Genomic DNA, 19,299 nt, shown 5'->3' on the forward strand with positions numbered 1-19,299 from the left:
GGTCACTGAAAAAGCTGGAGTTGAATCCTTCCTTCAGCCGGGGGCTCATACTGATGAGAATAATGCAAACTGAGCTAATTGTTCCTAAAGCAAAGGAGAGCAGAGCCCCGAGCGTTGTCCCTTTGTAGCCCCAGATGCACTTAGATGAGTTTTGCTTTGTGTTGTGTCATCGAGGTGCTCTGACAGATCTGTAGTTCATCCGGCTGGAAACGAGGACAGATTTGTGTGAGCTGCAGCTCAGTAAATGGTTCGGGAATTACACCAGGCTGGCTCTGTATTTTTTTTTTTGCTGTGTCTTAATGTCGTGCCTGGAGGATACATGAGGCCAACGCCGCTGCCTTTCTGTCCCTCTTCCCCGCAGTGACAGGAGAATCTCCTCCCAGCTTATCGAAAGAACTGACCAGCTCTTTGGCAGGAGTGGGCGACGTCAGCTTCGACGCCGATTCCCAGTTTCCTTTGGATGAACTCAAAATTGACCCTTTAACCCTGGATGGACTGCACATGCTCAACGACCCGGACATGGTCCTCACCGACCCCGCCACAGAGGACACGTTCCGGATGGACCGGCTGTGACGTGGGGCGCCGGGAGCTCGGCAGCGGGGGTCGTTCCTGGATCAGCCGGAGCAGAGGCCGTGGGTCAGTCGTGGCAGAGCCGGGGCTGCCGAGAGCCGGAGCTCCGTCCTGCGCGCCGTGTACAATGAGTAAAGCTTGTTGTTCTGAGCTTGCAGCGCTGCAGACCCCTGCTCCCTGTCGCGCCGTATTTCGCCCCTTGTCCACTCATCGCCATTAACGAGCAAGGAGTTTCCTCAGCCTTCTCCTCTCCAGAGCCCCCCCTCCCCCACCAAAGCTCCGGCGTTGTCAGTTTACCTTTGCACTAGAAGGGGGCTCCTGGCAGGCGAGGGGGGTCCGCAGCCAAGGGAAAATTGATTCTCTCTACCGAACCAAATTGTGGCTGTGGTCGGAGCGGGGGGGAGGCACCCGGCGGTGCCCCCTCGTCCCCCACGCGTCGGGAAGCAAATCTCTGGGGGGGCAGGGAGCTGTGGCTCTGCTTTGTGCCAGCTGCTTCGTAGGGCGAGCGCTTCTTCCTTGGTCGATGTTTGTCTGCAGGCTCCTCGCGTCCTTCTGCCTCCCTGCCCTGAGCAAACTGCGCGCGGAGGAGCCGCCCCGCGGCCTTGGCAGCCGGCGACTGTAAACACTATTTTCAAAGCTTTTTTCTTAAAAAAAATTAAAAAAAGAGATATATATATGTAATATATATATTTATATATATGTATACATATATATGGCATTTCTGAGCACACAAGAAAGTACTATAATTCATTACTTGATGAGCACGGAGGGAGGAACGGGGCGTTTTGAAGCAGCTGGAGGCAGGCAGGAGGGCAGGCGCAGAGCAGAGGTCTGGCTTTGCTCAGTGAGGGGCTCTTGGGCAGCAGAGGGGCGTTTCTCCAGCAGTGCCCGGCTGAAATCACCACAACTGGGTTTTATTTTTTATTCTTATCCATTACTTATTCTGTTACCGTTATTTATGATTTTTTTTTTTTTTTTTAATTTAAGTATTTGGATATTAGCAAAGTAGCTGAACTACATACCGCCAACTGAAGCACTCTATGTAATACTTGTACATCTTTTTGTGTTTTTATTCCAGAAATATATTATATATATTATATATATATAGGTATTTTTAACTAACTGGAATTCTAAACGGACCTTGAGCAGCAGGGAGCCGAGGGTGAGGGTTCCCTCCGCCGTGCTGGAGCAGAGCAGTCGGGGTGCAGGGGCTCCTTTCAGCGTGGGGTGAATCTGTTCAGCCCCCCACAGCCGGGCAGCGGGCGCCCAGCAGCGCCTTGGGCTCCTGGTGACCACAGCAGGTGACTCCTGTTGGTCCTCGTTGCTGCGGTGCGGCTGGGCGCTGCATTACAGCGTCCTTTGCTGCCCGCTGGCCGTGCTGCTGTGCAGCTGATGAGCTGCAGAGGTTCTGTCTGCACTCCAGGGCTCTGCCTGGTTGGAAAGATGTGTTGGAAGGTTCTTTGGGAGCATCGCTGCTGGCGCTGTTGGTGCGACAGCGAAGGAGGCGCCGTGCTGGGCTCTCAGCGCCTGCCCCTCCTCAGCAAGGTTAGGAGCTGGAGCTGGCATTATTTGGGTGTCATTAACAAAGCAACCATTCTGTCTGTGGTGAATGAGGCAGCGAGGGGCAGCTCCATGCAGGAGGGGCGGAAGGCTCACATTAAATTAAAGCACCTCAATTAAGGAGCCCTTGTAGTTGCCATTCCCAGACAGCCGTGTTCCTTGCTGGCACTGCCCAGCCCAGGCCTGCTCTGCGTGCACTCAGAGCTTTGCGTTTCGTCCATTGCCAGCTGCTGCCGGCTTTGAGCAGAGCCCTGCAGCGCTTCTCCCTGCTCCCGTTGGGGTTTGGAGCTGCTCGGGGGCTGCCCTGCTCCTAATGAGTTATACACATTTCTGTGTGCTTCCAGAAATCAGCGGGACGCCGTCCTGACATTCGTGCAAACGCTGCAGCGCGGAGCCGCCGCTGGGATCTGTGTGCCGGGCCGTTTGCTCGCCTTGGTGCCGTTCGTTTGGACCATTTGCACTAAACATGTTTTTCTTTCCATCGCTTCCCCGCGTCCGTCTCTGCAACTGGAAGATCCCCCCCGTTGTCAGCAGCGGCTGTCGGGACGCGCGCCCTGCGCCGCAACTCCCAGCGCCCGCACTTCGGGTCGCTGATGCTTTTTTCAATGTGAGAAAACCAAAGGGCGGCGCCGACTGGGAGGAGTCCCATCAAATCGCTGCTGCGGAGCCCAGTGCTTTGGGGCGGCCGCAGAGGTGCGGTGTGGGGGGAGATGGGAGCTGCTCCTCGCCGTCCGCGTGTCCCTTGCAGTTCTGTCCTTCCTCGGTGGGATTCCTGTCCGTGTCGCTCTCTCGTTCCAATGACTCTTAGACATTTGCATGTCGGTTCTCGTTTGTGATCTATTTTTTTAAAACCAGTCACTTCCGAATGGAGATGAGATTCCTAACTGGAGACTTTCACAGGGAGCTGTTGCTAAATGCTACCTTCTGAGGTGTTTTTTTTTTAAACTACACGTGTATATAAGAGATCTTGTTTATTAGACTTGTAAGTAGACATTTAAAATGGCCTTAATTTAAAAAAACAACAACAAAAATCACATCTGGATGCAACTGTCCAAATTCGGGACCACGTGGCTGAGAGGTGCAGGATTTGTTCCTTCCTTGCAGGAGGGGAGGATGAGGTCCCAGCACTGAGCGCTGTGCTGAGGGGCTGCCACCCCTCCTGATCTGCGTTGCCACTGCGTGCGTGAGAGCAGCCCTGGAGCTGGGGGTGGAAACGCGGAGGGGAGCCGCGCTGGTTGGTGGTTGTGGTTCACGAGCTGTGAGCTCTGATCTCAGCTCAAACGTGGGAGCGTTGGGAGCTGCTGCCCTCGGATGTCAGAGTGGGAGGAGAAGCCGTGCAGCAAAAAGCTGCCGCTATCATTTAGACCTCGTTCAGTTAAATAACCCCAAAGCTGTGTGGGGTCAGAGTTCCCATCTGAACGTCCCTGCTGAATGAACCCGGCCCCTCCGTGCAGCGTGCTTTATATCAGTATATGGAGAGAGCTCCCCAGCTGGGCTGTTGCGTTTGCCGATGAACGGGGGATCCATAGGAGCGAACTTTCAGTGTATGGAATACTGTGACCTTCAAAAGAAATCCAGGTTTGCGCTGCTCCTGCAGGCGGGGGCCCTGCTGGCCCTGCGGCGGCTCCTCGGGCTCAGCTCAGCTCCCTGTGCCGTGTGGCAGCGCAGCCCCGTCCCACCCCGCGCTCCGGCTTTGCATGGCAGCAGCACTTCGCCCGCGCTCAGCCGCAAACCCTTCTGTACAGAAAAACCCCTGCGGGTCCCGTTTTTCTTCTTTGAAAGAGGAGGGGGGAGAAAGGTTTCCAGACAGAGGCTGTCAGTTGACCGAAGGAGGATTTCGACCCTTTGTGTATTTTGTTACCTTTACGAAACAAACAAACAAAAGGGTTTCTGAGGAAGCGTTCCTGAGAGCCGCTCGGCAAAAGTGTTTGCGGACCAACCGAGAGCGAGCCGCCCTCTGAGCTCTGCTCTGCTCAGCCCAGCTGTGCGCCCTTCAAAGGGGCTCCGGGGCCGATGCCCCCTGGGCAGAGAGCAGAGCCGGGCCGGGAGCACAGCATGCATTCCTGTGGGCAGCAGAGCCCCCGTCACTGTGATGGCAGGGTGAGAGCGCAGGTAGCGTCTGTTCCGTCTGTGTTCTTTTTAAAAAACAGAAAAACAACAACAACAGAAAAACCCAAATGGGGAAAAAAAACCTAACGCTGATTTGTAGTGTTCCTGTCCTTTGTATTTCTAGTTGCATCTTATTTATACTGCGCAGTGTAGGCATGGATTGCATGTCGGTTTTCTATGCGGGCACCACGATGACATGATTACTGTGTACTATAAATCATTTTTACCTTTTTAAACGGAATCATTGTGTGGAATTTCTATACTGCAGAACGAAACACTACATTACGTACTCTCTTCATTTGTGTTATTTATTTTATTTTCCACCGGGGGGAGGGGGGCAGTTTGAACTGTGGTGTATATTGCCTTATGTGGGCTTGACCGATTTTATCAAAATAAAGGCCTGAAGGGGTAAATGCACTGCCTGGTTTCTTTGGGAGGTGGAGCCGTGCTGTCAGAGGGGCAGCGCGTAGCAGAGCAGTGCTGGGGAGTCGGTGCAGAAGGGAAGGTGTGGGAAGTGGCTGCAGGGAGCCTGGGCTCAGCTCTTACCGCGTTCTCCTGGGAGCAGCGCAGCCTCTCCCTCCTCTCTTCTCCTCTCCCATTGCTGGTGGCGATGGCTTCGCTCTTTGCTTGTTGCAGGTTCTCTGCTTTAGGGATGGGAAGAGTCTGTGAGCGCTGTGGATTTCTGCAGGTGAAGGTAATGAGACCAGAAGTCAGGAGCGGAGCAGCCGTCTGCTTCCCCCTGCAGCTGCTTGTGGACGGCGGCTGTGCGTCCTCCCGTCCTCAGGTTCCAGGTGCAGCGCATCTCCTTGGCCCGGCGCGTTGTGTTCGCTGTTGGGCTCTTGCTCCCTCTGCCATTTCCTGGGTGATTTGTTGGGTAGCTCTGAACTTCTCTCTGAATTTCAGCCTTCCCGGTCACCGCATTCCGGGTTCAGCCGTAGCAAAGGGCTCTGGAGCAGCGCTGCTCTGCAGTGGGGGCGCAGCTGTGAGCACTGCTGGGAAGGAGCCTGGTGTCAGCTGAGGAAGCGGAGCGATTTGGCAAAAAGCACCGTTTGGTTCATTCAGCAGTCAACGTTTTGTTCTCATATTCTGCCTCTGCCTTGGAGGAAAGGTCTGACAGATGCGAGCAGAGCTCTGTTCTGCTGCCAAGCGTCCCCCTGTCCGCAGGGAGCCCTCGGTGCTGGGCTGCGGCTGCGGCCAGCAGGGCTGCAGGGATGGATCTCTGTGGGATCTGAGGTGTTTTCCTCGCTGCTCTTCTTCTGATGGCATTTCTGCCATCGCTGTCACACAAGTGAGACACAGCAGTGACAGCACCTCAGACGGCTCTTACAGCAGATGATAGGATGGCAGTGGAGATGATAGGTTTGACTGTTTTACTCCTTAATTTTCCTGCCTTCAGCTCATACAAATTCCTCAATCTCCCCTTTTTTCTTTTACGATGTAACTGTGCAGACAGATGCTGTTTCCCCTTCGTGGCTGCTGCTGTGTTCCAACAAAGCCGATGGGTTTGATGGGTTTTGATGAGTGATGCTGTGGCACTGTGCTGGCACAGACCGCTTTTGTTCTGCCATCGCTTTCCCTTGTGCTCCGTCACTGAAGCAGGGCACGCGTTGTAGGGCTTGTTTCGGTGTGGACGTGTTGATATCAGCTGTCACCAATTGTTTGCTGCTTTGAAGAGGTTCTGCTGCTGCCTGCCAGGGTCGGGGTGGGCGCTGGGTTCTGTCTGTGCTGTGTGGGTCCTGATGAATTTTCCTTTGCTTTGAGCCGATGGTTGGGACTGAGCAGCGCTGAGCTGCTGAGGAGTGGCAGCCAGGTCACCTCCCACCATAGACTGGAGCTGTGCTGCGTTTCGCTGCTTTGTTGTGTTTTTGAGCTCGTCTGGATGCTGTTTGGAGGAACGCTGTCTGTCTGTCCGTGCCACCCACCCCCCTGCAATGAGCAAATTCAAAAGAAGCAGACGCGCCCGGCCTCCCCCAGCTGTGGCTTAGCAGACACGTTCATGTTGGTGTGGCTTTTTTTCTGTTGAAGTCATTGGGTTGTTAACACACGTTGGATCCCGTTTTGTGGTGTCTTTCTTAGTTTGACTGTGGCAAATGAGAGCGAGGTGGCCTTGCAGCGATGGGGACCAGGGGTGTTTGTGTGCTGGAGAGCAGAGCGCTGACCTGCGGCACTGTGCTCCTGCTCCACGTTTACGTAACCCCAGGAGGCTTTGGGGGGCACACAGTTAAACCAATGTGATCCAGGTTTCATCTCCTGGCCCACTTTAGAATAGCCTTCAACAAACAAACGCGGGCAGATGGAGCAGATGCAGCACGCAGCTCTGCGTGGGAATTGAGGGCTGCAGAGCGGGCACAGATCTCCCCCTGCTCCATCTGAGACCTGTGCAGGTCGGTCCATCCTGCAGCTGAATGTGCAAAAGAAGCTTAAATTGTCACCACTGACGCTTGGTGAGGGGAGGTCTGGGATGAGGCTTCAGCTCGTGCGAAGGGGTTTGTATTGGGAATAGCACCGACCGAACCTTTGGAAGGGGGGCAGGTTCTGGGTGTGCCACATCTGTGGGTCCAGCACAAAGCAGATGTGCTGCTGGCTCTGATAGGCTCTGCTCACAGTGCTGATCTCGTTCTGCCTTCTGAGCTGCAGTGTCTGTGCGGCCAAATGGCTCCTTTGCACGTCCTGCGCATCGGTCAGCACTCAGTTTTTATGCTGTGGTTTAGAAAAGAAAAAGGGGCAGAAGGTCCCAGTTCATAAATCCAATTTGAGAACTGCGTTCTGCAGCCGTAGCGATGGAGAGTCAGTGTTCCCTTCAGGAACGGGACGCCAGCGTCCAGAAACGGAGCTGAGCTCTGCAGAGGGCGAGCGTTGAAGGCGGCACCGTCTGCTCTGGCTCTCGGTCAAGGCAGAAAAGCAGCAGTTAGCAAACACCTTCGCTTACGTGCGACGTTGCAAGGCTCTGTCTGGCAGGAAAGGGTTAAGGTGGCTCAGCCTGGGGATCCAGCAGACATGAAACGCAGGGAAGATGAGCAGGTGGAACTGATGAGCATGAAGTTGCGTGGTCAGGCGGATGGAGCTGGACGCTGGGGCAGGGCTTGCTTCAACAGCACTGCATCACTCACTGATCCTGGGCGTCCTTCAGACCATCTCAGTATCGCACATCCACTGATCTCTGCTCAGCGTTATACAGCGTAGCAATTGAAATATTGTATTCCAGCCAGCTATTAACTAATAAGGCAGTAGATACTGAGGTTTTCTTTTGGGAGGAATTAGGACTTCTAGCAGCTTTTTCTTGTTACCTGAACAGAGCCCCCACGTGTGGAGGGATTCCTCGTAGAAGAAGTGGAAGTTCAGTGTGACAGTGCTTAGGAGGGGAGGTTGGATTTTAATCAAATTAAATACAGCTGCTTTTGGCAGCTTCTCTCACAGACTGGCAGCTAAAAACAACTTTATGTCGTTCGTTGAGCTTGGGAAAAAAACGTCGGATTTATGCATTTTCAGAGACAGTATAATATACTGTTCTTTACAAGTTAACTTTTTCTATTAAACTAATTTGTGGATTATTTCACTGATATATGCAATCCTATATTCAGCTACAGTGTTGGTGGCACAGGAACGCTGGAAAAATTGTCCCTGCGACATAAAAGTTTTATTTATTGTGTTTTTTCTATAGGTAAAGTGGAAAACTGAAGTTGGCTTTAAGTGTTTGCAATCTGAGAAATGATGTGAAAAAGCAGCTCAACTAAATGTACATTCTTTTCAACCTTTTCTTTTTTGTGTGAAGGCTTTTGTCTTTGTATCTTTGCATTATTTGTAAATGAAATGTAATAAAAGTTGAAATGTTTTTGTCTCTGGCTGCTTTGCTTTTTCTTGTTGTGTTCCTTGTTTGCTTTTTGGTCTGAAGGTTTCCACTGTCGGTCTGTTGGTGTTTACAAACAAACAGTGAGACATTTGGGTTAGTTGGCTTCTGACAGCTATGGAAAACAAATCTGTGCACCACCTGTGGCCACGCCGTGCTGGAAGTGGTTTCTTAGAAGCTACGGAGCTTTCCTTGAGTGCTGAGAGCTGCTGTGTCTAATTGGGGCTGGCTGTAATTTGGGCTGGCTCATTTGCATGGCTGCCTGTGGAAGAAGGAAAACTCAGTGTGTGTCTTTGTGACAACCTTGGAATGGTGGATGGAGATGTCCTGCAAGCGCTGCGATCAGCCAGCAGCCTTTAGGGCCAGTTACACCAGTGGGTTCTTCCTGCACATCTCTGCTCGTGCTGCTGCCTCCTGAGTGTGAGCTCAACTCCGCTGTGCTGTGCAGACCTGGGCTTGGTGAAACGTGCTTTTAGCCACGAGCTGTGCAGGAGGAAAGCTCTGTTCACACCTTGCTCGTTTGGTTCCATGTCACAGAAGCTGCACTGGATGGTAACCAGGAGCAGCATTTGCCATGCAGCCTCATTCTAGCTTACAAAACTGCACTGAAGTGTTCAGCAGGAGCTGCCTTTCTGATGAACCCATAAGTTTCAGTATAACTGGTGTGAGCTGCTTGCATGAAACATCTAGCAAAACGGGGCCTTTGTTTTTTAATGCTGCTTGGTAACTGTTGAGCTGGACGAGACTGAGATCTCAGAACTGCAGGACTTCAGACTTTCCAGCTTACCAACTGCAGAAGCCCTTTGTGAGCCTCTGCTGCACCCAGCCCACGTGAGCCCCTCTTAGTAGGGATGGCTTCAGCTTTCCCTCGTCCTCGGCTGCTCCTTGGAGTTCTGGCACGGTGTCATAACACAAACTGAGTGTAAGGCCTCTGCTTATCAGTCTGAAATCAGCTGCTGCTGCTTATCTGCAAGAACGAGGTGGGATGGTCTAGCTAGAGGAAGCTTCTTGACTGAAAAAACTCTCCCTGTGTGTTCCTATTGCTAACAGAACCATTAATTCAGCTGAGGCTCTCCAGCCATCCTCTCGCATTCAGCTTTTGAGGGTTTCTTTCTTACGTATCAGCAATGGAAAAGTTTCAGAAGAGGAAAAAAGCAGCGTGCACGTGACCAAGGAGAAGTCTATTAGAGTATTTATTATCCAACATTCCAGAACAAAGATACTCTCCCTAAAGTGCTTTTTTTGTTTTTTTTTAATACTTTGTGAGCAACTCGGACATTGGACTTGGCTTTCTGTGACCCTTTCAGACTCGTGCTGGGTTTGCTTTAGTAGGTGTCGAAAAAGACAACATTTACATTTGAGAGCCTTGGAGTGGGGAAAAAAGTCCAGGGAATCATCCACGCTAATCTTAGTCAAACCATTCAGCTACTGCAGTAGCTTCTCAGCACATCTTTCTCCACGTAGTGCAGAGAACAGCAGCACAGGCTTCGAGGCACACTTGACGTCTGTGCTTCTGCTGTTCCAAGAGGATTTGGTAGCATTTACAGGAAAGTTGCTGTTGTAGGAAACATGCCAGATAGTGCAGTGACACTTGGTGCTGTGCAGAGTGCAGTGGTATATGACTTACAGTTCTTTATACAGTATACCAGAGGCAACAGTGGGGCAGCTGAGCACTTTTTTATAAGCAGATTTTGTTGGACATTTAAAAGTCAGGTTAGTCTTGCTGAACTTTAAATGTTTCATAGTCTTCTGGAATGGTATCTAAGGAGATAAAAGCAAATACAGATTAGGAGCAGAAATGAAAAGTAGAGTTAGGCTACTGCTTGATATTCCCTACTCCAACCGTAGATGAACTTGTTCAAGCCAAATGGCAGCAACTCCTGTGTTTGACCTTCACAACCAACTCACCGTTGCAGCGGTAGCGCAGGTTTGACCAAATAATGTTCTCTTGGGAGAAGCAGAAGACTCCCAGGCGCCCTCCTCGCATAGTTGTGTCAAGGACAACTCCAGTGTCTGCTACAACCTCGGGGCCTTCATAGAAGCGAGCTCTAGAGAGAACAGGCGTGTGGGACATGGAGACGAGATTGAGGCACTCACAGAAATGGTTCCCCAGTCGCTGCCTCCTCTTTACCACAGAACTGCACTGGAGATGCTTGCTTTCCGTGCTGAACTTCTGCTCAGCCATGCAGAGAAGGCTGGGAACCCCTCACCTGATGTATCCAACCTGAGGCCGGTGTTGCAGGAACCAGCGGTACGACGTCTTGTCCTTCCAGCCGGAGTTGCGGGGGTCCTTCCACAGCAGTTTGACTTGGTCTGTGGTGTCCCCAGTGTGCCAGAGGGAGTTGCGCAGATACTCACCTGGGCCTGTTTTGGACTTCACTGCCTAACGTGGAGAAGAGTGGTGGAATGTGGATAAAGAGCTGCCCACAGCTGCTGCCCCACTGCGTGCATCGAAGCACAGCTAAGAAAGACCAAAATCCACTGCTGATTTCTTTTTCAGTGCTTTCTTTACCTTCAGCTGAATACCAGGTTCTGCGACTGCTCGGAAGGGGTTTGCCTGCCAGTATGTCTGCTCCATCTGCTTCCACATGACCACGTAAAAGCTGGAACTGTCCTGGTAGCCAAATATGAAGCCAGCATAATCGTCATCTGTGGCAGTGTTGACATGGAATGTGCCCTCAAAGTCCACTCCATTGAATGCTGTGTAACCTGCAGTTGGTAGGAAAGCAAAATCTCTGCGTTCTGAGGTAAAACATCGATCCGTTTCTCCCCAGATTCAGATGGGGGTGGTAGACTTTACTAAGCTAAATCTGAAGAGTGCTTACTGCAAACAATATTTTCCAGGATACATGGGATCATTATGCAGCATCTGAAATAGTTTTAAAAGCTGTGCTGTGAAGTGCACAATAATTCTTTAATAGGACAAAAATAAGTGCCTCACCTACAGCCAAGCCAGGATCGCTGTTCATGGTTTGGACAATTTCCATGCCCTGTGAAAGATGAAGGTTGTCTAATTAGCATCTCCAACCCTCTTGTTAAATGAGCAGAGAGGTACCCCAGAGGTAGGCCTCTATCTACGACCAGGGCATTACTGAACAGAGGCATCAGGCCTGCATGCTTTTAATGAAAACTGCATCCAATTTTGTACAGGCTTGCTACCACCACACCTGCTGCCCAGTTCTGGAGCAGTGTCCTACCTGGTTAAGGACAATCCAGTTGGGGTCAATCTGTGCATCACCCTCAGGGTCCAGCACGACTGTCTGGAAAGCCCTGAAGTCAGTTAGCGTCACTTCTGCGTTCTCTGGGCACACATCAATTCTGTCAATCACCATGTCTCTGTCAAAGTCCTCTTCACAAAGATTTCCCACACCATCACCTGAGAGAGACAACAGAATAAGCAAGCTTTCAATTTCCCCTACCCTTTGCACCTAAGTTTTACTCAGCTAGCTTTTGGCTAGCACAGCTGAAGGAAGACATGTCTATACAAGGATAAGAGATGTTCAGAGCATGGCTGCGCTCCTCCTTTTTGTCAGCAGGGAAGAAACCCTGACACCACCTCCTGCTTGTAGGAAAGCTATGAAGAGGAGCAGCACCTCACACTGTAGGTACTTCTGGAAGAGAACTTTTCCCAAATATCTTTCTGATGTCAGTGTTATTCGATTTGAAAATGATGTAGAACTGTCTCAAGTCAGTACTGGGGAGGTCTTACTTCCTGCCCACCTGAAGGTCAAGCTCCTACATATCAGCCTCTAGGAAAGGAGAACCCTGCAGCTGATGTGATTACGTTTCCCTTACCATCCGAATCTTCTTGGCCAGGGTTAGGGACAAGCCGACAGTTGTCAGGGCCTGGGGGTTTCTCATCTGGAATCCCATCATTGTCATCATCGTCATCACATTCATCTCCTAGTCCGTCATTGTCTGTGTCCACCTGGGAGCTGTTAGGCACTGAGGGGCAGTTATCTCTTGTGTCTTGGTGGCCATCGCCATCGCTGGGGAAGAAAATGCATTGTACAGCTAAAGAGCTTCCACTTACTTTGTTTTCCCCCAGAAGCTTGCATGCCCTTTCTAGCAGCTGGGATCCTCTACAGGAACAGGGGCAGTTGGTGATTTGGCCTTTTAATGTCTTGAGCTATTAGTTGCACAAACAAATAGATCAGAAATATTCCAGCTGTAGTCCATGAACAAATTTGTGGGGGCAGCTAATGAAAAGCAAGCTGCTGTCAGCAAGCTCACAGCTGCCAGGCCTTGGGCTTGCTACTTCCAGGAGCAAGTTTTCTGAAGTTAGAAGGAAATTCCACCTCCCTTGTTTGAATAAAAAGACACAAATTAAGGCCAAGCTGACTTGTCGTGTTTACTGATGCATGCCTTCCATGCCTGTGTCCCCAAAATTCCATACAACTCAAGTACAATATTTGCAGTAAGATCTCACCTGTCCTGGTTGGTGTCACAGACATCTCCCACGAGATCATGATCAGTATCTTTCTGGGAAAATAAAGCGAGAATCATTTAAACATGGGTGAGTGGGAGAATTGGGCTTTAAAGGAGAAAGAAGAGAGGTGTTGGCATTGTCGTTCAGATTGGAAACGGAGCTCACAACAGTGGGAGAGTGCCTACACCTTGTCCTGATGACTCTGAGTGTCTGTCTTTCCAAACCTACTTCAGGCAGATGGTGTGAGCACTGTCTGGAGTGAGAGAAAGCTGTAACACTGCAAATGTGGAAGTGCTTCCTTACCTGGTCTGGGTTACTGACTGTCGGGCAGCTGTCGCACATATCTCCTACTCCATCACCATCAGTGTCTTTTTGATCAGGGTTAGGAACTCTTTTACAGTTGTCCGTTGGATTTTTGATTCCTGTAAAACATGCAGAGAACCCATCAAGCCAATATTCCAGTACATGCAGCAAGATCTCTTTGGGATGTAAGAGGTGACAAATGGCTGGATCGGTGCAATCAGGCAACGGTTTTGACTTGATGGAGGAAGGCCAACAGCAGCAGCAGCTGACCTTAAAACATACTGCAGACTGCATCCTCACAGACACTAAGCATGCTGCTGTCCATACAGGAACCTGAGAGGAAATGTCCCTGACTGCATTCCTGAGGAAGAGCTGAAGAACTGAGGAATGCGACTCCAACCTGGAGCTGTGCAGGAATGAGCGGCCAGGAGGGTGACGATGAAGCTGTCTGCGGTTCCCTAAACTATGACAGATTCTCTTTTCTCTAAACTAGACGTCTACATAATTAAAGAACAAGTCCAAGTTAACCTTGGCTATTTGACATGGAAGATTTAGACGGTGTCTTTTGAAGGCCTGAGACAGGAAAGGAACGACCTAATTGGTAAGCTGCATGACTTCACTTCCCACTTCCCTGCATCTACCTACTACACCAGCAGATCATGCCAGCAGGGAGCTACTTGGCAGGAAGTAGAGAGACCCAAACAGCACTAGATGCACTGGAAATAATCTGTAAATAAATATGTATGTTTCAGGCCAGCAGCCATTGTGATTTTTGGCTTTTGAAAGCAGGCTTTGTGCAAATACAGCATCACTAGCTCACAGACTGCTCCTGAAGGCAGCCAGTGGTGGTGTTTTTTCTCCCAGAACGCAGCCCTGACACACACTGCACTGAGGCAGCAGCTTCTAACAACCTGGATAGCCCTACACTTCTTCACAAGTTGAAATCATAGCACAAAGTACTGTCCTTGTCCGGGCTGACATCAGTTTGTGTCGTTCATCTTTCTGAAGCCTGAAACAAGTTTGGCTTTAACTGCATACAATAAAAGTGCTATGAAAAATTGTTAGCATCATCCTGAAGATAGAACTTTAACCCTACGAGAACTGAACTCTAAAGGATACTGGCTTGACTGCTCATCTGGACGTTTTAAAAACAGAAGTGTCCTTCATGCCAGCAGAAAGAAGTTCTTTAAGCCTCTGAGTGCTGGTACCTGTTACGAGGATCTACAGCTTCATGCTGACCAGCTGTCTTGTTCTGATATCGGTACAGCTGCAGCTGCTCTTACCATCTCCATCTATGTCATCGTCACACTCATCTCCTTTCCCATCGCCATCAATGTCCCGTTGGTCATCGTTCTTCACTTGGCGACAGTTGTCACAGGCATCCCCAAAGTTATCCTTGTCTGCATTGCGCTGGTCTGCATTGCGGGTGTACACGCAGTTGTCCTGCAGGAGAGGGGGATTTGCTGAGGGCTCTCTGTGTTCACATTAAAGCTGCAGGCAATTTGCTCTGCAGGACCTCTCAGTGTATTTGGGTGTGACAGAATAAGCTGTAGAATTCAAACCTCGGCATTTAATATCCCATCTCCATCAGCATCATCATCACAGGCATCTCCAATTCCGTCCCTGTCTGCATCCTCCTGGCCAGAGTTGGGGACAGTCATGCAGTTATCCTGAAAGGAAAGGAAGGATGAAGCGGCAGGGCAGGCAGCCAAGCTGTGCATGCCATGGAACCTTTCTGAATTCTGCACGCTGAGCAGGATTTCAACAGCATCAAAGGCAGGGTGAGGCCTGCCCTCAAATAGGAATCACCCACTTCTGGCTCAGCGTTCCCATGATGGACTGTTTCTAACTAAATCTGTGAGAACTGCACCTCACCTTGCGGCACTTCTTGTCAGAGCAGCGCAGCTTTTCATCAGGGACTCCATCAATGTCTGTATCCTTCCCACAGATGTAGCCATTCCCTGCCCACCCCACAAGGCACTGGAAGAGAGCAGATAAACGAAGCGAGGCTGCTGGTGAGTCCCCTGGTAGGGGTAATGCTTCCAAAACTGAAGGCTTTGCATGAGAACCAGCAGAACACACTGCAAAGCCAGATACGCAATGCTCTACAGGTGAAATGTCACCTGAAAGAGACACTTCAGCTGAAAATGGCATTTTCAAGTAACTCAAATACAATTCTCTGCTTGTTTCTAAGATCATACGGACAGATGCATCAGCAGAACTTTGGATCAGGAGATTGAATGGTTTGTCTGCTTTTTCAGCTGCGAGTAATGCTCCAAGACTTAAGATTTAAAGCGCTTAAAACAATTGAAAACAAGAACAAAATAAAAACAGCAAACAAACCCAAACTAACAGCACAGAGAATCTGAGGTGTCGGGAGCAGCGCACACCCCTGAGGTCACCCAGGGAGATCGCCGCAGCCCAGGTGTCAGCAGGGAGCACTGGGAGCCGACAAGGCAATGCTCTCCAGGAGAGGGCAGTGGCAGACCCGGGAGAGCGAGCACAGCGCAGGAGAAACGGCAGCGAGCGGATCGCAGGGCAGGGAGGCTCGGCCTTACCGCGCAGGAGATGGAGCCGTCCCGCTCCACGATGCACTGTGCTTTCTCGTGGCACGGGCTGACTTCGCCGTTAGGGCAGAGTCTCCCTGTCTGGCTCTTGCAGCCGGTGATTTGATCCCCAACAAAGCCAGGTTTACAAGCTCCGCACTTGTAGGATCCCTGTAGGAAAAAGTAATAGGGAATTAACTGTGAGTCTGGGCAAACTTCTCCTGTAACCTCTCCTCAGGTGCTGGATTGCCACAGTAACAGAGGCCCCAGAACCCAGGGAAGGGGGATTTCTGTGAGGCTTTTCAGTAGTACTTACCCGTGTATTGATACAGATAGAATTCGGGACGCAATTTCTGGCAGCACCTGTCTCACATTCATTGATGTCAGTGCAAACCTACCCAGGAAGAACAAAATAGACATTAAATTCACTCTTCAACAGGTATGATGGTCAGATTGCAGAATGACTGCAGAAACAAAGCTCCCAGCACGCCTTACTGGCACTGAGAGCTCAGAGTTTTCCTTGAGACAAGATTGAGCCAAGTCCCAGAAACATTCCTGACCCCAAGCACGGTGTCCACCCTCTAAAGGCTGACCAGAGATTTTAGCCTGATGAAATAGCTTAGCTCTGAGCTGAGCTGTCAGCATATCTGCTCACTATAAAAGGATAGAAGAGGGTAAGTGGAGCAAGAAGGTCAAAGACTGTGTCCTATGTCCAGTTAGCAGCTCTCTAAATAACACAAGCTGCAAGCCATTCTTGCTTTTGTCAGTATGTTCTTATATACCATGGTAGGACGAGGTGTTAGCTTTCCTTTGTTTTTTGAGTTTTAATCTGACAGGATCTGTCCATACAAGGAGCTGGGTACCCACCAGCTGCATCAAACCCCTCAAAACATGGGGGATTCCTCCGGCTGGATTCACAGCCTCACATCTGTCACAGTCGTGGCCTTCTGACCAGCATCAGTTCGGCAGCACTGGGATCTAAGAGCGGGGTGCTTTGCTGCTGACGTGCTCCGATGGCCTTGGCAACTCTTTGCTGTCACTGCATCAACCTTACCACCAGTATGACACAGCTATCTTGTAGTTCCCTCCAATTTCTCTGAGGGCTCCAGGACCCTTGAATTAATTACAGTAACAGAGGGGAAAGAGTCGGATGGTTTCTGAAGGAGGAGTTTCTGTGCCTTACCTGTTTGTTGGCCCTGGCATAAGCTAGTCCAACTCCTTCGACCGTTTGCCCAGTGAAGCCAGGAGGGCAAGGATCACAGCGGAAGCCAGGAGCAGTGTTAATGCACTGGACCTTTGGGAAGCAGGGGTTTGCACTGCACTGTAAACAAGAAGGAAGTTGTACAGAACTGTGAGGCAGGCTCGCTCAGGGCCAGTTGTGAAGGCAGTTCCCAAAGCAGGCCCTGCTGGGTAAGATCCAGCTATTGTGCTTTTATTTTCTAAGAACAAAACAAAAATGCATAGAAGTTGCTGGCTTTCCTTACAAGTGGAAAATGCAGCTTCCCAGCCTCAGTTGTTCATTTCTCAGAATGTGCAGACAAGTAAAACAAATAAAATCTCAAGACTAATTCTTTGTAGGTGACATCAATTGCCCAGGCAAAGTGCTGGCTTCACTTCACACTCTTCTTCCTGGCAGTCTCTGAATCCAGAGAACTGGGTAATTTCTTAAACTGCCTTTGAAAAACAACAACAGTTGTTTGTTTACTACTCTGGGAAGCAATTATGCTTCCAAAGCTGATATTGCTGCCTGCTTTATTCCTCCAACACATGATTATTTTCACTGAATTCTTATGCTCTGTGCTAGCAGATGCTTTCCATTGATACAGCACTTTCCACATTTTGGTGGCTAACAGATTATCATCAGCCTCAAAATGTCCTGTGAACCTTCTTAGGTTCAGCAGGTTTTTAAACTGCTATAAATGCCACAGAGGTGGTATGGCTTTGTAAGATGGACTAACAGTGGAGAATGAGACTACGACTTGGGAACCACAGAACTAAGGAACCTTTTGGAGACAGAAAATGAATGGCTGAGTAAAGCTTTGAATACAGACAAAATAAACATGATTAAATACCACACTGAATGTAAAAGAAGAAAAAAGTGAAACAATATCTGCCTAGCAAGGTTTAATTTCAAGGCAGAAATGAAGCAATACATGTGGTGTGCTAAGATTTACTGTATAAAGGAGTATTTGGATAGCATTTGATTCTGCTCCACACATAATAAATCTTATCTCTAACAACTCATCAGCCACTAGCTCAAAAGATTTTAAGGCCAAAGGGGATTTTTTTAGTATTCCACAATCACCTTTCTGCAACCAAAAGATTTATTTTATTGGAGCCTGTCTTTTTTAGAAATAAATGCCTTGCTGTACTGGATATAAAATCAACATGGACACAGACTGAGGCAGGGTGAGGAACAGACTTTGTTCCACTGAAATGATGTTTGTGTTGAACTGCAGCTCCTAGGGGAATTGCAAGGCTTTCCTCTGCAGCCACAAGATGAACTCGCAGCACTTCAAGACAAGCGAGGCCACTTTGTGACTGCCAGCCCATCCTCCTTGTTTCTTACCTCATTGATGTCTGTGCACTGGGACCCATTCCCTGAGTAACCTGGGGGACAGGGTCCGCAGCGGAAGCCAGTGCTGGTCTCAGTGCAGGGCACTCCAGGGAAGCAGGGGTTTGGGACACATCTGTTAAACTGTGTCACAGTGATGAGAGGGCCTGTCGCTTCAGTGTGTATGCCTAGGGGACAAAAGCAAGATGAAGGAAGGAGTTATCTTTGCCAGACCCTACCCAAAGCTGGTCCTGTTGTCTCAGGAGATTTCAGTGTGTCTCATCCACAGGACGTTTCCTTGTAGCTTTTTAAGAGTTAAGCAGCTGCAGCTCTGCTTTGCAAACAGAGAAAAAGGAAGCCAGAAGCAGCAGCTGGACTGATCTCTGAGTCAGAGCAGACCAAAATAAATGAATTAATCCAGAAGTCTTCCCTCCTATTCCAAAACTCCTGTCGTGCTGCCCTCCTTTTCGTGTAATGCCTTTGCTTTTGGAGTTCCACAGAGAACAGTTCTCTCCCTGGTTCCTCTGCATCTACATCCCACTGGAAGCACAGACCCAGACACCTGGCTGAAGCACAACCCACACAGCACAGGCTGGAGTCTGGGAAGTGCTGCAGAGGGCTGGAAGCCAAAACTTCACTGAAGACTAACTCAGGACTGTGAATAAACTTTCTAGAAGCTAGAGTTGTCACTGATCTCCCACATGCACTGCCCTAGGGGACTTTTTCCTTCTCTTTCTCTGGCTTAATAGCCTGGTTTTAAAAATCTGAAACAAACAAACAGAAAACCCAACACTCTATATTAGCACCAATAAAATCTTCACTAAAACAGAGGCTTTCTCTCTTAATGCTGCTCTTTCTGAGAAACAATAAGAGAAGCACATATAACTGCTGTGAGCCACATCGTTCAATGCATGGTGAAAAGCAGCTCCAATTCTACCACAAGAAGTACAGGGAAGAACACACAAACAGCACAAACCGAGTGGGGAAGTCAGAGATCAGGTAACAGAGAGAAAGTTCAAGACAGCTTTATGAGTGAGTTACTAAAACAATTGGTGTGGATGAATACATTTCTGCACTACAGGTCCCAGAAGCTTTGGCTAATCTCTTTTCCAGCAAAAGTACAATCTCTCCAAATGGAGAAACAGTTCTTGCTCCGCCCTTCAAATGTACTGGCAAATAACAGAGCATCTCCACGAACCGTGCTTTCTGCAAGTCAGATCGATTGGAAGCAAGTTCCAGTCCAGAAAAACCATTTAGCAAGGAACAGAGGGCAAGATGTACATGGGAGAATTTATGACCCTGTTTCCTGAATCCTCTGTAAACACCCTTTTTGCTTGGAAGGTGACAACATTAGATGGAACGAGTAGCAGAGCAGTGCCTC

General features: G+C 49.6%; 2 protein-coding genes across 6 annotated transcripts in view; one reads left to right on the forward strand and one right to left on the reverse strand.

The window, feature by feature from the left end:
• Positions 1 to 8,079, forward strand: part of CRTC1 (CREB regulated transcription coactivator 1) — a 38,658-nt gene extending 30,579 nt beyond the window's left edge. For all 3 annotated transcript variants that reach the window (XM_042887380.1, XM_042887382.1, XM_042887381.1), the window contains one exon: positions 362 to 8,079. In XM_042887380.1, coding sequence (XP_042743314.1) covers positions 362 to 573 — 212 coding nt within the window. In that variant the 3' untranslated portion in view covers positions 574 to 8,079. The remainder of the gene's footprint in view (positions 1 to 361) is intronic.
• A 1,181-nt stretch (positions 8,080 to 9,260) lies between these two features.
• The window catches only part of LOC122188757 (cartilage oligomeric matrix protein), a 30,797-nt gene continuing 20,758 nt past the window's right edge, over positions 9,261 to 19,299 (reverse strand). For 2 of the 3 annotated variants that reach the window (XM_042887328.1, XM_042887327.1), the window contains 16 exons: positions 17,934 to 18,106; positions 16,548 to 16,685; positions 15,681 to 15,758; positions 15,377 to 15,535; positions 14,694 to 14,798; positions 14,381 to 14,488; positions 14,102 to 14,261; positions 12,819 to 12,937; positions 12,516 to 12,568; positions 11,882 to 12,075; positions 11,284 to 11,462; positions 11,028 to 11,076; positions 10,599 to 10,795; positions 10,297 to 10,469; positions 9,995 to 10,134; positions 9,261 to 9,847 (listed from right to left, as the gene is read on the reverse strand). In XM_042887328.1, coding sequence (XP_042743262.1) covers positions 9,801 to 9,847; positions 9,995 to 10,134; positions 10,297 to 10,469; positions 10,599 to 10,795; positions 11,028 to 11,076; positions 11,284 to 11,462; positions 11,882 to 12,075; positions 12,516 to 12,568; positions 12,819 to 12,937; positions 14,102 to 14,261; positions 14,381 to 14,488; positions 14,694 to 14,798; positions 15,377 to 15,535; positions 15,681 to 15,758; positions 16,548 to 16,685; positions 17,934 to 18,106 — 2,072 coding nt within the window. In that variant the 3' untranslated portion in view covers positions 9,261 to 9,800. Of the gene's footprint in view, positions 9,848 to 9,994; positions 10,135 to 10,296; positions 10,470 to 10,598; positions 10,796 to 11,027; positions 11,077 to 11,283; positions 11,463 to 11,881; positions 12,076 to 12,515; positions 12,569 to 12,818; positions 12,938 to 14,101; positions 14,262 to 14,380; positions 14,489 to 14,693; positions 14,799 to 15,376; positions 15,536 to 15,680; positions 15,759 to 15,859; positions 16,048 to 16,547; positions 16,686 to 17,933; positions 18,107 to 19,299 lie in introns of those variants that run through there. The other variant, XM_042887329.1, reaches the window with a different exon arrangement.

Source organism: Lagopus leucura, unplaced genomic scaffold, assembly GCF_019238085.1.
Source record: "Lagopus leucura isolate 7727_CA_CO unplaced genomic scaffold, USGS_WTPT01 Super-Scaffold_100081, whole genome shotgun sequence".
NCBI lineage: Eukaryota > Metazoa > Chordata > Aves > Galliformes > Phasianidae > Lagopus > Lagopus leucura.